The sequence below is a fragment of the Cherax quadricarinatus genome, chromosome 1 (genome assembly GCF_038502225.1).
Source record: "Cherax quadricarinatus isolate ZL_2023a chromosome 1, ASM3850222v1, whole genome shotgun sequence".
Lineage (NCBI taxonomy): Eukaryota > Metazoa > Arthropoda > Malacostraca > Decapoda > Parastacidae > Cherax > Cherax quadricarinatus.
The window spans coordinates 96,814,659-96,832,115 of NC_091292.1; the positions used below are offsets into that span (position 1 = coordinate 96,814,659).

At 44.0% G+C, this 17,457-nt stretch overlaps 1 protein-coding gene across 1 annotated transcript; it reads right to left on the bottom strand.

The window, feature by feature from the left end:
- Window positions 1-462: 462 nt before the first annotated feature.
- Window positions 463-16,744, bottom strand: LOC128690679 (homeobox protein MSX-2-like). The gene is made up of 2 exons (XM_070084962.1): window positions 15,847-16,744; window positions 463-2,057 (listed from the first exon to the last, which is right to left on the bottom strand). The coding sequence occupies exons 1-2, from the start codon at window positions 16,355-16,357 to the stop codon at window positions 1,579-1,581; spliced, it is 990 nt and encodes a 329-aa protein (XP_069941063.1). The 5' UTR covers window positions 16,358-16,744; the 3' UTR covers window positions 463-1,578.
- Between the last annotated feature and the right edge of the window lie 713 nt (window positions 16,745-17,457).

Here is a 17,457-nt window from a genome sequence, read left to right on the forward strand (position 1 = left end):
GGATTCAGGGAAACCGGTTATTTTCATATAGTCGGACTTGAGTCCTGGAAATGGGAAGTACAATGCCTGCACTTTAAAGGAGGGGTTTGGGATATTGGCAGTTTGGAGGGATATGTTGTGTATCTTTATATGTGTATGCTTCTAGACTGTTGTATTCTGAGCACCTCTGCAAAAACAGTGATAATGTGCGAGTGTGGTGAAAGTGTTGAATGATGATGAAAGTATTTTCTTTTTGGGGATTTTCTTTCTTTTTTGGGTCACCCTGCCTCGGTGGGAGACGACCGACTTGTTGAAAAAAAAAAAAAAAAAAAATATATATATATATATATATATATATCTATATATATATATATATATATATATATATATATATATATATATATATATATATATATACATTAAATCCTTCAATTACAGGTTAAGAATATAACTTTCTTCTTATATAATATTTATTTAATCTGGTTTAAGTACGAATTATAATATAGATTATAAGATTAGTTGTTATGGTGGTTAGCGACGCCAGCTTCCACGGGCGACTCAGGGCTATCTTTGGTATGAAATTGTTAGTGTGGTTTGTTACTGCTTTGCGCTGGACACCCTGACTCTCTCTCCACTCGTCGACAGGGAGGGATGCCATGTGGCACTGCTGACCGCCATAGATGATCTTCAAGGCGGGTTGTTGTCAGATTGACTTGTGTCTCGTTGCTCATGGAATGCTTGACGAAGCAGACTGGGTCTTTAAAACCAGCAGACTGGCTCACTGAAAAAGCAGATTGGTTTTTAAAACCTTGAGACCACTGATATCATCAAGGTTCAGTCAGTCAGTCAGAGCAGACTGGTCCTGAACCAAGTCAGTCAGTCAGTCAGAACAGTCAGTTACACTGCTCTGTACCACTTACATGTGAGGCACCTCTGCTGGAGGTACCCAGTACTGCTGCTTCCAGTACTAGTGGCACCTAGAACAAGTATCACCTGGTACAAGCTGAAGTTCTCACTAGTGGCACATAGAACAAGTATCACCTGGTACAAGCTGAAGTTCTCACTAGTGGCACCCAGTACTAGCTGAAGTTATCACTAGTGGCACCCAGTACTAGCTGAAGTTCTCACTAGTGGCACCCAGTACTAGCTGAAGTTCTCACTAGTGGCACCCAGTACTAGCTGAAGTTATCACTAGTGTCACTCAGTACTAGTTGAAGTTTTCACTAGCGGCACTCAGTACTAGTTGAAGTTATCACTAGTGGCACCCAGCACTAGCTGAAGTTATCACTAATGGCACCCTGTACTAGTTGAAGTTATCACTAGTGGCACCCTGTACTAGTTGAAGTTATCACTAGTGGCACCCAGTACTAGTTGAAGTTATCACTAGTGACACCTTTTTTTACTGAAGTCAGACTCAGTGCCGCTGGCACCCGATATATCAGTGCCAGTGCAATCAAGAAACAGTACCGTCAGGCACTAGCTGCACCTAAAGCAACACCTAGCGGCACTAGTCGAACCTGGAGCATCACCTTGGGCACTAGTGGCACCTGGAGCAGCACCTGGCGGCACTAGCGGCACCTGAAGCAGCACCTTCCGACACTAATGACAGCCGGCGCTGCTGCCTGCCACACTAGAAGTGCCAGGGTAGGTCACCGCTGGGCGGAGATCCGTATGGTGTGCGGGGAGATGCCGCAGGGTGGGCGGCAGCTGCGGCCCGGGGTGGTGATGTAGAGCAGGGGGCAGCAAGAAGTGCGGCAGGAGGGACGCAGGCGGCAGGAGCGGGTTGTGCGGCAGCAGCGGCCGCGAAGTGTATCGAAGTCGCTCCAGTTCGGCCTCCTTCAGGCGCTTGTCCTTGGCGCGGCGGTTCTGGAACCAGATCTTGACCTGCGTCTCCGTCAGGTTGAGTGAGGCGGAGAACTCTGCCCGCTCAGCGATGCTCAGGTACTGCTTCTCACGGTACTTCTTCTCCAGCGCCAGCAGTTGCTGGGTGGTGAAGGGAGTTCGAGGCTTCCTGTTGGGCTTGTGTTTCCTCAACGTTACCTTCATCGGCCCCAGGAACTTCGGGGGTTCCGGCGACTCTGTGGGAGGAGAGACTATGGTGAGGGAGAAAATGGTGGTGGTGTGAGAGAGATAGTGAGGGAGACAGTGGAGGTGTGGGGAAGATAGTGAGGGAGACAGTGGAGGTATGGGCAAAACTGGATACATTAGCAGTGTGGTGTAACTCTCTCCTGTGTGATACTTACACAGTGCGACCACACTCTGTGTTAGCCCAGTTATGTTCCATCACACATGATAAAGGTGTTGACATCTACCAGACTGAGCTGGGAGATTTCAGTGGTGTCAGACTGAGCTAGCAGACTTCAGTAGTGTCAGCCTGAGCTGCCAGACTTCAGTTGTGTCAGCCTGAGCTGTCAGACTTCAGTTGTGTTAGCCTGACCTGGCAGACTTCAACAGGACATTGAGAATATCGTCAAGTATCCCATTAAAGGTTCATCAACTACGACAACTTCAAAGATTACCTTCCAGCAGAGCTGCAGTTACTATCACTAGGACTTTCCATCTCTCAGGACGAACTATCATCTCTCAGGACGAACAACTATCTCTCAGGACGAACTACCATCTCTCAGGACGAACTATCATCTCTCAGGACGAACAACTATCTCTCAGGACGAACTACCATCTCTCAGGACGAACTACCATCTCTCAGGATGAACAACCATCTCTCAGGATGAACAACCATCTCTCAGGATGAACAACCATCTCTCAGGATGAACAACCATCTCTCAGGATGAACTACCATCTCTCAGGATGAACTACCATCTCTCAGGATGAACTACCATCTCTCAGGATGAACAACCATCTCTCAGGATGGACTACCATCTCTCAGGATGAACTACCATCTCTCAGGATGAACAACCATCTCTCAGGATGAACAACCATCTCTCAGGATGAACTACCATCTCTCAGGACGAACTACCATCTCTCAGGATGGACTACCATCTCTCAGGATGGACTACCATCTCTCAGGATGGACTACCATCTCTCAGGATGTACTACCATCTCTCAGGATGAACTACCATCTCTCAGGATGTACTACCATCTCTCAGGATGGACTACCATCTCTCAGGATGTACTACCATCTCTCAGGATAAACTACCATCTCTCAGGATGAGCTACCATCTCTCAGGATGGACTACCATCTCTCAGGATGAACTACCATCTCTCAGGATGAACTACCATCTCTCAGGATGGACTACCATCTCTCAGGATGAACTACCATCTCTCAGGATGGACTACCATCTCTCAGGATGGACTACCATCTCTCAGGATGGACTACCATCTCTCAGGATGAACTACCATCTCTCAGGATGAATTACCATCTCTCAGGATGGACTACCATCTCTCAGGATGGACTACCATCTCTCAGGATGGACTACCATCTCTCAGGATGGACTACCATCTCTCAGGATGGACTACCATCTCTCAGGATGGACTACCATCTCTCAGGATGGACTACCATCTCTCAGGATGAACTACCATCTCTCAGGATGGACTACCATCTCTCAGGATGAACTACCATCTCTCAGGATGGACTACCATCTCTCAGGATGGACTACCATCTCTCAGGATGGACTACCATCTCTCAGGATGAACTACCATCTCTCAGGATGAACTACCATCTCTCAGGATGGACTACCATCTCTCAGGATGGACTACCATCTCTCAGGATGGACTACCATCTCTCAGGATGGACTACCATCTCTCAGGATGGACTACCATCTCTCAGGATGGACTACCATCTCTCAGGATGGACTACCATCTCTCAGGATGAACTACCATCTCTCAGGATGGACTACCATCTCTCAGGATGAACTACCATCTCTCAGGATGAACTACCATCTCTCAGGATGGACTACCATCTCTCAGGATGGACTACCATCTCTCAGGATGGACTACCATCTCTCAGGATGGACTACCATCTCTCAGGATGGACTACCATCTCTCAGGATGGACTACCATCTCTCAGGATGAACTACCATCTCTCAGGATGAACTACCATCTCTCAGGATGGACTACCATCTCTCAGGATGGACTACCATCTCTCAGGATGGACTACCATCTCTCAGGATGGACTACCATCTCTCAGGATGGACTACCTACCATCTCTCAGGATGAACTACCATCTCTCAGGATGGACTACCATCTCTCAGGATGGACTACCATCTCTCAGGATGAACTACCATCTCTCAGGATGGACTACCATCTCTCAGGATGGACTACCATCTCTCAGGATGGACTACCATCTCTCAGGATGGACTACCATCTCTCAGGATGGACTACCATCTCTCAGGATGGACTACCATCTCTCAGGATGAACTACCATCTCTCAGGATGGACTACCATCTCTCAGGATGGACTACCATCTCTCAGGATGGACTACCATCTCTCAGGATGGACTACCATCTCTCAGGATGAACTACCATCTCTCAGGATGGACTCCCATCTCTCAGGATAAACTACCATCTCTCAGGATGAGCTACCATCTCTCAGGATGGACTCCCATCTCTCAGGATAAACTACCATCTCTCAGGATGAGCTACCATCTCTCAGGATGGACTCCCATCTCTCAGGATAAACTACCATCTCTCAGGATGAGCTACCATCTCTTAGGATGAGCTACCATCTCTCAGGATGAGCTACCATCTCTCAGGATGAACTACCATCTCTCAGGATGGACTACCATCTCTCAGGATGAACTACCATCTCTCAGGATGGACTACCATCTCTCAGGATGGACTACCATCTCTCAGGATGGACTACCATCTCTCAGGATGAACTACCATCTCTCAGGATGGACTACCATCTCTCAGGATGAACTACCATCTCTCAGGATGAACTACCATCTCTCAGGATGAGCTACCATCTCTCAGGATGGACTACCATCTCTCAGGATGAGCTACCATCTCTCAGGATAAACTACCATCTCTCAGGATGAACTACCATCTCTCAGGATGGACTACCATCTCTCAGGATGAGCTACCATCTCTCAGGATGGACTACCATCTCTCAGGATAAACTACCATCTCTCAGGATGAACTACCATCTCTCAGGATGAACTACCATCTCTCAGGATGGACTACCATCTCTCAGGATGGACTACCATCTCTCAGGATGAGCTACCATCTCTCAGGATAAACTACCATCTCTCAGGATGAACTACCATCTCTCAGGATGGACTACCATCTCTCAGGATGAGCTACCATCTCTCAGGATGGACTACCATCTCTCAGGATAAACTACCATCTCTCAGGATGAACTACCATCTCTCAGGATGAGCTACCATCTCTCAGGATGAGCTACCATCTCTCAGGATGAGCTACCATCTCTCAGGATGAGCTACCATCTCTCAGGATGAGCTACCATCTCTCAGGATGAGCTACCTTCTCTCAGGATGAGTTACCATCTCTCAGGATGAGCTACCATCTCTCAGGATGAGCTACCATCTCTCAGGATGAGCTACCATCTCTCAGGATGAGCTACCATCTCTCAGGATGAGCTACCATCTCTCAGGATGAGCTACCATCTCTCAGGATGAGCTACCATCTCTCAGGATGAGCTACCATCTCTCAGGATGAGCTACCATCTCTCAGGATGAGCTACCATCTCTCAGGATGAGCTACCATCTCTCAGGATGAGCTACCATCTCTCAGGATGAGCTACCATCTCTCAGGATGAGCTACCTCGTAATAAAGGTATCTCCAGCATCCCGGAGCAGCACAGGAGACAGTCAGAAGAAAGTCAGGCTGAAAAACACTTGATAATAATTCAAATATGTAACACAACATTCACGTACATAGCACAACATTCACGTACATACCACAACATTCACGTACATAACACAACATTCACATACATAACACAGCATTTACGTACATAGCACAACATTCACGTGCATAACACAACACTAACGCACATAACACAACATTCACGTACATAACACAACATTCACGCACATAACACAACATTCACGTACATAACACAACATTCACGTACATAACACAACATTCACTTACATAACACAACACTAACGCACATAACACAACATTCACGTACATAACACAACATTCACGTACATAACGCAACATTCAAGTTCATAACACAACATTCAAGTTCATAACACAACATTCACGTACATAACACAACATTCACGTACATAACACAACATTCACGCACATAACACAACATTCACGTACATAACACAACATTCACGTACATAACACAACATTCACGTATATAACACAACATTCACGTACATAACACAACATTCACGTACATAACACATTTACGTATATATAACACAATATTCAAGAACATAGCACAACATTCACGTACATAATACAACATTCACATACATAACACAACATTCACGTACATAACACAACATTCACGTACATAATACAACATTCACATACTTAACACAACATTCACATACATAACACAACATTCACGTACATAACACAACATTCACATACATAACACAACATTCACGCACATAACACAACATTCACGTACATAACACAACATTCACGTACATAACACAACACTCACGCACATAACACAACATTCACGTACAAAACACAACATTCACGTGCATAACACAACATTCACGTACATAATACAACACTCACGCACATAACACAACATTCACGTACATAACACAACATTCACGTACATAACACAACATTCACGTACATCACACAACATTCACGTACATAACACAACACTCACGCACATAACACAACATTCACGTACATAACACAACATTCACGTACATAACACAACATTCACGTACATAACACAGCATTCACGAACATAACACAACATTCACGCACATAACACAACATTTGCGTAAATAACAACATACACGTACATAACACAACATACACGTACATAACACAACATTCACGTACATAACACAACATTTACGTACATAACACAACATTCACGTACATAACACATTTATGTATATAACACAATATTCACGTACATAACACAACATTCACGTACATAATACAACACTCACGCACATAACACAACATTCACGTACATAACACAACATTCACGTACATAACACAACATTCACGTACATCACACAACATTCACGTACATAACACAACACTCACGCACATAACACAACATTCACGTACATAACACAACATTCACGTACATAACACAACATTCACGTACATAACACAGCATTCACGAACATAACACAACATTCACGCACATAACACAACATTTGCGTAAATAACAACATACACGTACATAACACAACATACACGTACATAACACAACATTCACGTACATAACACAACATTTACGTACATAACACAACATTCACGTACATAACACATTTATGTATATAACACAATATTCACGTACATAACACAACATTCACGTACATAATACAACACTCACGCACATAACACAACATTCACGTACATAACACAACATTCACGTACATAACACAACATTCACGTACATAACACAACGTTCACGTACATAACACAACATTCACGTACATAACACAACATTCACGTACATAACACAACATTCACGTATATAACACAACATTCACGTACATAACACAACATTCACGTACATAACACAACATTCACGTACATAACACAACATTAACGCACATAACACAACATTCACGTACATAACACAACATTCACGTACATAACACAACATTCACGTATATAACACAACATTCACGTACATAACACAACATTCACGTACATAACACAACATTCACGTACATAACACAACATTCACGTACATAACACAACATTTACGTACATAATACAACATTTACGAATATAACACAACATTCACGTGCATAACACAACATTCACGTACATAACACAACATTCACGTACATAATACAGCATTTACGTATATAACACAACATTCACGTACATAACACAACATTCACGCACATCACACAACATTCGCGTACATAACACAACATTCAAGTACATATTACAACATAACATAACACAACATAAAATATTCACGAACATAACACAACATTCACGTACATAACACAACAATCACATGCATAACACAACATTCACGTACAAAACACAACATTCACGTACATAATGCAACATTCACGTACATAATACAACATTCACGTACATAACTCAACATTCACGTACATAACACAACATTCACGTACATAACACAACATTCACGTACATAACTCAACATTCACGTACATAAAACAACATTCACGTACTTAACAAAACATTCACGTACATAGCACAACATTCACGTACATTACACAACATTAACGTACATAACACAGCATTCACGTATATAACACAACATTCACGCACATAACACAACATTCACATACATAACACAACATTCACGTACATAACACAACATTCACGTACATAACACAACATTCACGTATATAACACAACATTCACGTACATAACACAACATTCACGTACATAACACAACATGCACGTACATAACACAACATTAACGTACATAACACAACATTCACGTACATAACACAACATTCACGTATATAACACAACATTCACGTACATAACACAACATTTACACAACACACACACACACACACACACACAACACTCACACACACACACACACATACACACACACACATACACACACACACATACATACATACTTACACACACACACGCACACACGCACACACACACACACACACACACACACACACACACACATACACACAACACTCACACACACACACACACACACACACACACATACACACACACACACACACACACACACACACACACACACACACACACACACACACACACACAACACTCACACACACACACATACACACATACACACACACACATACACACACACACACACACACACACACACACACACACACACACACATACACACACACATACATACATACATACATACATACATACACACACACACGCACACACACACACACACACACACACACACACACACACACACACACACACACACACACACACACACACATACACACACACACACACGCACACACACACATACATGCACACACGCACACATACATGCACACACACACGCACACACACACACACATACATGCACACACACACGCACACACACACACGCACACACACACACACAGGAGGAAAACAAACGTCAAGGACCAGGTAATCAGGCTAAGGAAGGAAGGAGGAGAGACAACAAGAAATGACCGTGAAGTATGTGAGGAACTCAACAAGAGATTCAAAGAAGTGTTCACAGAGGAGACAGAAGGGACTCCAGAAAGACGGAGAGGTGGGGCACACCACCAAGTGCTGGACACAGTGCACACAACCGAGGAAGAAGTGAAGAGGCTTCTGAGTGAGCTAGATACCTCAAAGGCAATGGGGCCAGATAACATCTCCCCATGGGTATTGAGAGAGGGAGCAGAGGCGCTATGTGTACCCCTAACAACAATATTCAATACAACTATCGAAACAGGGAGATTGCCTGAGGCATGGAAGACAGCAAATGTAGTCCCAATCTTTAAAAAAGGAGACAGACATGAAGCATTAAACTACAGACCAGTGTCACTGACATGTATAGTATGCAAAGTCATGGAGAAGATTGTCAGGAGAAGAGTGGTGGAACACCTAGAAAGGAATGATCTCATCAACAGCAGCCAACATGGTTTCAGGGACGGGAAATCCTGTGTCACAAACCTACTGGAGTTCTATGACAAGGTGACAGCAGTAACACAAGAGAGAAAGAGAGAGGGGTGGATGAATTGCGTTTTCTTGGACTGCAAGAAGGCGTTTGACACAGTTCCACACAAGAGATTGGTACAAAAACTGGAGGACCAAGCAGGGATAACAGGGAAGGCACTACAATGGATCAGGGAATACTTGTCAGGAAGACAGCAGCGAGTCATGGTACGTGGCGAGGTGTCAGAGTGGGAACCTGTGACCAGCGGGGTCCCACAGGGGTCAGTCCTAGGACCAGTGCTGTTTCTGGTATTTGTGAACGACATGACGGAAGGAATAGACTCTGAGGTGCCCCTGTTTGCAGATGACGTGAAGTTGATGAGAAGAATTCGGTCGATCGAAGACCAGGCAGAACTACAAAGGTATCTGGACAGGCTGCAGACCTGGTCCAGCAATTGGCTTCTGGAGTTCAATCCCACCAAGTGCAAAGTCGTGAAGATTGGGGAAGGGCAAAGAAGACCGCAGACGGAGTACAGTCTAGGGGCCAGAGACTACAAGCATCACTCAAGGAAAAAGATCTTGGGGTAAGTATAACACCAGGCACATCTCCTGAAGCGCACATCAACCAAATAACGACTGCAGCATATGGGCCCCTAGCAAACCTCAGAACAGCATTCCGACATCTTAATAAGGAATCGTTCAGGACCCTGTACACCGTGTACGTTAGGCCCATATTGGAGTATGCGGCACCAGTTTGGAACCCACACCTAGCCAAGCACGTGAAGAAACTAGAGAAAGTGCAAAGGTTTGCAACAAGACTAGTCCCAGAGCTAAGAGGTATATCCTACTAGGAGAGGTTAAGGGAAATCAACCTGACGACACTGGAGGACAGGAGAGATAGGGGGGACATGATAACGACATACAAAATACTGAGAGGAATTGACAATGTGGACAAAGACAGGATGTTCCAGAGATTGGACACAGTAACAAGGGGACACAGTTGGAAGCTGAAGACACAGATGAATCACAGGGATGTTAGGAAGTATTTCTTCAGCCACTGAGTAGTCAGTAAGTGGAATAGTTTGGGAAGCGATGTAGTGGAGGCAGGATCTATACATAGCTTTAAGCAGAGGTATGATAAAGCTCACGGCTCAGGGAGAGTGACCTAGTAGCGATGAGTGAAGAGGCGGGGCCAGGAGCTCGGACTCGACCCCCGCAACCTCAACTGGGTAAGTACACACACAACACACACACTAATAATTTCAGAAATAATTCACACCTTCATCAGTCACTGTACAAAACACAAGGGATATTCACACACCTGTCCGCACTTTATACATGTACCAGATTTATCCACATGTAAGCAATTTACATATGTGTACGCAATTTGCTTTTGTTCACTCAATTTACACACAAGTACGAACTTAGGTAAATGTGTGCAATTTACACTCATGTAGGCAATTTACAGACAGGTACGCAATTTACGCACGTTTACGCAATTTATATATGTTTGTAATTTACAGACATGGATGCAGTTTACAAACATGTACATAATTTACAGGCATGCCACAATTTACAAATCTGCATGCAGTTTACACACATGTACGCAGTTTACACACATGTACGCAGTTTACACACATGTACGCAGTTTACACACATGTACGCAGTTTACACACATGTACGCAGTTTACACACATGTACGCAATTTACACACATGTAAGCAGTTTACTCACATGTACGCAGTTTACACACATGTACGCAGTTTACACACATGTACGCAGTTTACACACATGTACGCAGTTTACACACATGTACGCAGTTTACACACATGTACGCAGTGTACACACATGTACGCAGTTTACACACATGTACGCAGTTTACACACATGTACGCAGTTTACACACATGTACGCAGTTTACACACACATGTACGCAGTTTACACACATGTACGCAGTTTACACACATGTAAGCAGTTTACACACATGTACGTAGTTTACACACATGTACGCAGTTTACACACATGTACGCAGTTTACACACATGTACGCAGTTTACACACATGTACGCAGTTTACACACATGTACGCAGTTTACACACACATGTACGCAGTTTACACACATGTACGCAGTTTACACACATGTAAGCAGTTTACACACATGTACGTAGTTTACACACATGTACGCAGTTTACACACATGTACGCAGTTTACACACATGTACGCAGTTTACACACATGTACGCAGTTTACACACATGTATGCAGTTTACACACATGTACGCAGTTTACACACATGTACGCAGTTTACACACATGTACGCAGTGTACACACATGTACGCAGTTTACACACATGTACGCAGTTTACACATATGTACGCAGTTTACACACATGTACGCAGTTTACACACACATGTACGCAGTTTACACACATGTACGCAGTTTACACACATGTAAGCAGTTTACACACATGTACGTAGTTTACACACATGTACGCAGTTTACACACATGTACGCAGTTTACACACACATGTACGCAGTTTACACACATGTACGCAGTTTACACACATGTAAGCAGTTTACACACATGTACGCAGTTTACACACACATGTACGCAGTTTACACACATGTACGCAGTTTACACACACATGTACGCAGTTTACACACATGTACGCAGTTTACACACATGTACGCAGTTTACACACACATGTACGCAGTTTTCGTGAACGCAAGTTACAAATATACTAAAATTTACACTTACGCAAATCATACACATGTACGCAATTTACAAACATATACGGAAATTTATATACTTGTACGTAATTTACACACATGACCGTTCTTTACACACATGTATGTAATTTACATATTTGAAAGCAGCTTATACACATGTACGTAATTTACACACGTGTACGTAGTTTGCACACATGTACTCAGTTTACACACATGTAAGCAGTTTACACACACATGTAAGCAGTTTACACACACATGTAAGCAGTTTACACACACATGTAAGCAGTTTACACACACATGTAAGCAGTTTACACACACATGTAAGCAGTTTACACACACATGTAAGCAGTTTACACACACATGTAAGCAGTTTACACACACATGTACGCAGTTTACACACACATGTACGCAGTTTACATACATGTACCCATTTTACATACATTCACGCATTTTACTTACATGTACGCATTTTAAACATATGTACGCATTTTACATGTGTGCAATTTACATGTACGCAATTAACATGTACGCAATTTACATGTACGCAATTTACATGTACGCAATTAACATGTACGCAATTTACATGTACGCAATTTACATGTACACAATTTACACGTACGCAATTTACATGTACGCAATTTACACGTACACAATTTACACGTACACAATTTACACGTACACAATTTACACGTACACAATTTACACGTACACAATTTACACGTACACAATTTACATGTACGCAATTTACACGTACACAATTTACACGTACACAATTTACACGTACACAATTTACACGTACACAATTTACACGTACACAATTTACACGTATACAATTTACACGTACACAATTTACACGTACACAATTCACACGTACACAATTTACACGTACACAATTTACACGTACACAATTTACACGTACACAATTTACACGTACACAATTTACATGTACGCAATTTACACGTACACAATTTACACGTACACAATTTACACGTACACAATTTACACGTACACAATTTACACGTACACAATTTACACGTACACAATTTACACGTACACAATTTACATGTACGCAATTTACAGACATGTAAACAAAGGTGTGTCAGAGCAGCGGCTGTCTGAGGAGGACCAGGAGCTGCATCTCCCCTGCGGGTTTACCGCACATAACTCAGAATTAAAAAATCCTCCGAGTGAATTAATAACCAAAATATTTTTTTAATTGATTAACGAGGAAAATAATTTCTAGGGTGATTAATGATGGAAATAATTTCTAGAGCGATCAACGAGGGAAATAATTTCTAGAGCGATCAACGAGGGAAATAATTTCTAGAGCGATCAACGAGGAAAATAATAATTTCTAGAGCGATCAACGAGGGAAATAATTTCTAGAGCGATCAACGAGGAAAATAATTTCTAGAGCGATCAACGAGGAAAATAATAATTACTTGAGCGATCAACGAGGAAAATAATTTCTAGAGCGATCAACGAGGAAAATAATAATTTCTAGAGCGATCAACGAGAAATAATTTCTGGAGCGATCAACGAGAAATAATTTCTAGAGCGATCAACGAGGAAAATAATTTCTAGAACGATCAACGAGGAAAATAATTTCTAGAGCGATCAACGAGGAAAATAATAATTTCTAGAGCGATCAACGAGGGAAATAATTTCTAGAGCGATCAACGAGGAAAATAATTTCTAGAACGATCAACGAGGAAAATAATTTCTAGAGCGATCAACGAGGAAAATAATTTCTAGAGCGATTAACGAGGGAAATAATTTCTAGAGCGATCAACGAGGAAAATAATTTCTAGAGCGATCAACGAGGAAAATAATTTCTAGAGCGATCAACGAGGAAAATAATAATTTCTAGAGCGATCAACGAGGGAAATAATTTCTAGAGCGATCAACGAGGAAAATAATTTCTAGAGCGATCAACGAGGAAAATAATAATTTCTAGAGCGATCAACGAGGGAAATAATTTCTAGAGCGATCAACGAGGAAAATAATAATTACTTGAGCGATCAACGAGGAAAATAATTTCTAGAGCGATCAACGAGGAAAATAATAATTTCTAGAGCGATCAACGAGAAATAATTTCTGGAGCGATCAACGAGAAATAATTTCTAGAGCGATCAACGAGAAATAATTTCTAGAGCGATCAACGATAAATAATGTTCTAGAGCGATCAACGAGAAATAATAATTTTGGATTGATTAACGAGATAAATAATTTCCAGCGTGATCAACGAGGGAATAATATTTTTTTTTGAATTGATCACCGAGGGAAATAATAGATTTTAGATTGATTAACGAGGGAATTATTATTTTACGTGGTTCAACGAAGGAATACTAATTTTAACATAGGTTAACAAGGGAATAATAATTTTAACATCGGTTAACGAAGAAATAGTTATGCTTCGGTTAACAAGGACTTATCTAACGTGGTACAGATAATCAGCAACGACGTTAACTGTCGTTAATTTGATTCAGCAAATTATTAATAATTGGCAAGCATTCCAGAAGCCTCCTCCCCCCCCTTAATCACCCTCTCCCTTTAAGGGGAAGGGTGATTAAGAGGGGAGGGTGATTAAGGTAGAAAGGTGATTAAGGGGAAGGGTGATTAATGGGGAGAGTGATTAAAGGGAGGGAGATTAAGGGGAAGAGTGATTAAGGGGAAAGTTGATTAAGGGGAAGGGTGATTAAGTGGGGAGGGTAATTAAAGGGGAAGGATGATTAAGGAGGGATGGTGATTAAAAGTGGAGGGTGATTAAGGAGGGAGGGTTATTAAGGGGAGAGTAATTATGGGAACGGTGATTAAGGGGAAGGGTGTGATTAAATCGAGTGATTAAATCGAGAGGGTGATTAATTACTCTTCCCCCTTAATCACCCAACTTAGTTAAATACCGATTCCCCATCTCAGTGAATAACCTCTCTGTGTCAGTAAAGCTCTCTCCCGTCTCATTAGAGCTCCCTCCTCTCAGCAGAGCTCTTTCTCGTCTCGATAGAGCTCTCCCGTCTCAGCAGAGCTCTTCCCCGTCTCAATAGAGCTTCCCCGGTCTCAATAGAGCTCCCCGTCTCAGTAGACTCTCTCACACTTCATATATAAATTCTCTGGGCTACACTGCTCTTAAATCACCTTAACTACCGCTGCCACTGCTGGAATCTCAGTAATTGGACATTTAATCCCTCTTACATTTATCATTTATTGCCCCACTCCAGGGAGAGGGGGGTGAGGGGGGTTTACTGGAGAAGGCGCAGAGAGGGAAGGGACGTACTGGATAGGGTATAGAGGGGTGAGGGACTTACTGGAGAGGGTATGGAGGGAAGAGGAACTTATTGGAGAGGGTATGGAAGGGGTGAGGAACTTACTAGAGAAGGCTCGAAGTGCTAGATGGTGCTGGAAGAAGAGGTTTGGAGGCCAGCTGGCAGCTGGAGACATGGAGGAGGTGGTGGTGGAGGTGGAGGCTGGTTGTAAGGGGGGCCCAGCCCCCCCTAAATGCCCCAGTAACGTGGGCACGGGCGGGGGCAGCCTCCGTCCAGCCTCCTCCTCGTGCCGGAGTTCGAAGCGGGTGTCGTAGTCGGGATCGGAGTCGACGTTGATCTCCTCATCTGCGTCTCCATCATCGTCACTACCGTCCTGCGTCGCCGCCGCCGCCGCCGCCGCCGCCGCCGCTGCCGATAGTCTGTCTTCGGCGGGCAGCGTGTGCGTGGGCGGGGTTTGGGCGGCGGAGGGGACTGGAGAGGAGGTCTTGGGCGTGTCTTTGGGCGTGCTGGCGAGGATGTCATCCACGGAGAAGGAGAAACTCTTGCGCGTGACCACGGCGCTGAAAGCTGAGTTATGGCTGGGTCTGACAGCCTCGGCAGCCACTACACCAGACATGGCTCTACACTGTCTCTACACTGCCTGTACACTGTCTCCGCACTGCCTCCTCTAATGCGTCTTGAAACCGCGCCAGCGGTAATTCGCAGAGCGTAATTACACTCTCCCGCGCCTCTCTGCACTGCAACAAGCCATGATCGCTCACTGAACTGCTGTTGCAACGCCAGCAGTAGCGGACACAACACTCGGGCTGTACTAGGAGGGCCGCCCACAGACCTAAGAGCCCACTCAGCACTTCCCTAACATCCACATCCGCATATAAATGGCCGAAGGGAAGTGGTACTGAAACCCCCTCCCCCCTCCCTCTCTCTCTCTCTCTCCCCAAACTCTCAGCGGATGTGACTCTTTGCACAAGATATCAATTCACCAGCGACTGGTAAACATAGAGTCTAGCCCGGCTGCCCTTCCAGCTAACTGGGAACCCCGCTCTACGGGGACCACCCCTCTCTAGCCTCGCTCCGCCCACCCCTCTCCACCCCGCCCAATCACTGCCCGCGACACTAACAAGGGGCGGAGCGCGAGGCTAGCCTCCGACCAGTCAGCGTGAAGATTAGTACACACTCGGCACGGACCATTAGCTTTATGGCAAGATTTACAGTCCGGGTGCTTGTCGGGGTGACCCGCCGGGTGGAGTGGGTCGCCGGGACACCCGGGCCACAAGGGAAAGTCGGCCGGGTCGAGGGGGACTTCTGCGCAGCGGGTGGAGGGTAGTAGTGACGGTAATGATATGGAAATCAACATCACCTCATCGTCCTTAATTGAGTAAGTGAGAGTTTGTCTAACTAGTGAAGGGTGAGCAAATATGGAGAGGGGAGGAGAGAGGGGAGAGAAGGAAAGAGGAAACGGAGGAAGGGGCAAAAGGGGAAAAGGTAAGGAAAAGGAGGGGGGGGGGAGAGAAATTGAGAAGAGAACGAGTAATTGGGGAAGGAATTGTGGAATGGTGGAGTGGATGGAAGTGGAGGATAGGAGTGGAAAAGAAGAGGAAGGAAAGGGGATGGACAGGTGAGGGGCTGAGAATACTGTGCACCCCATACAACCCTTATCCATCCTGTGGATGGTGGCACAACATATGGATATATAAAAGGCCTAGGAACTAGGCT

Excerpts from the sequence above, each read along its gene's own strand:
- LOC128690679 (XM_070084962.1), bottom strand. The coding sequence starts at position 16,357 with ATGTCTGGTGTAGTGGCTGCCGAGGCTGTCAGACCCAGCCATAACTCA. Across the intron at positions 2,058-15,846 it reads AGCACTTCGAGCCTTCTCTA|AGTCGCCGGAACCCCCGAAG; the intron begins GTAAGTTCCTCA and ends CTCCTCCCACAG.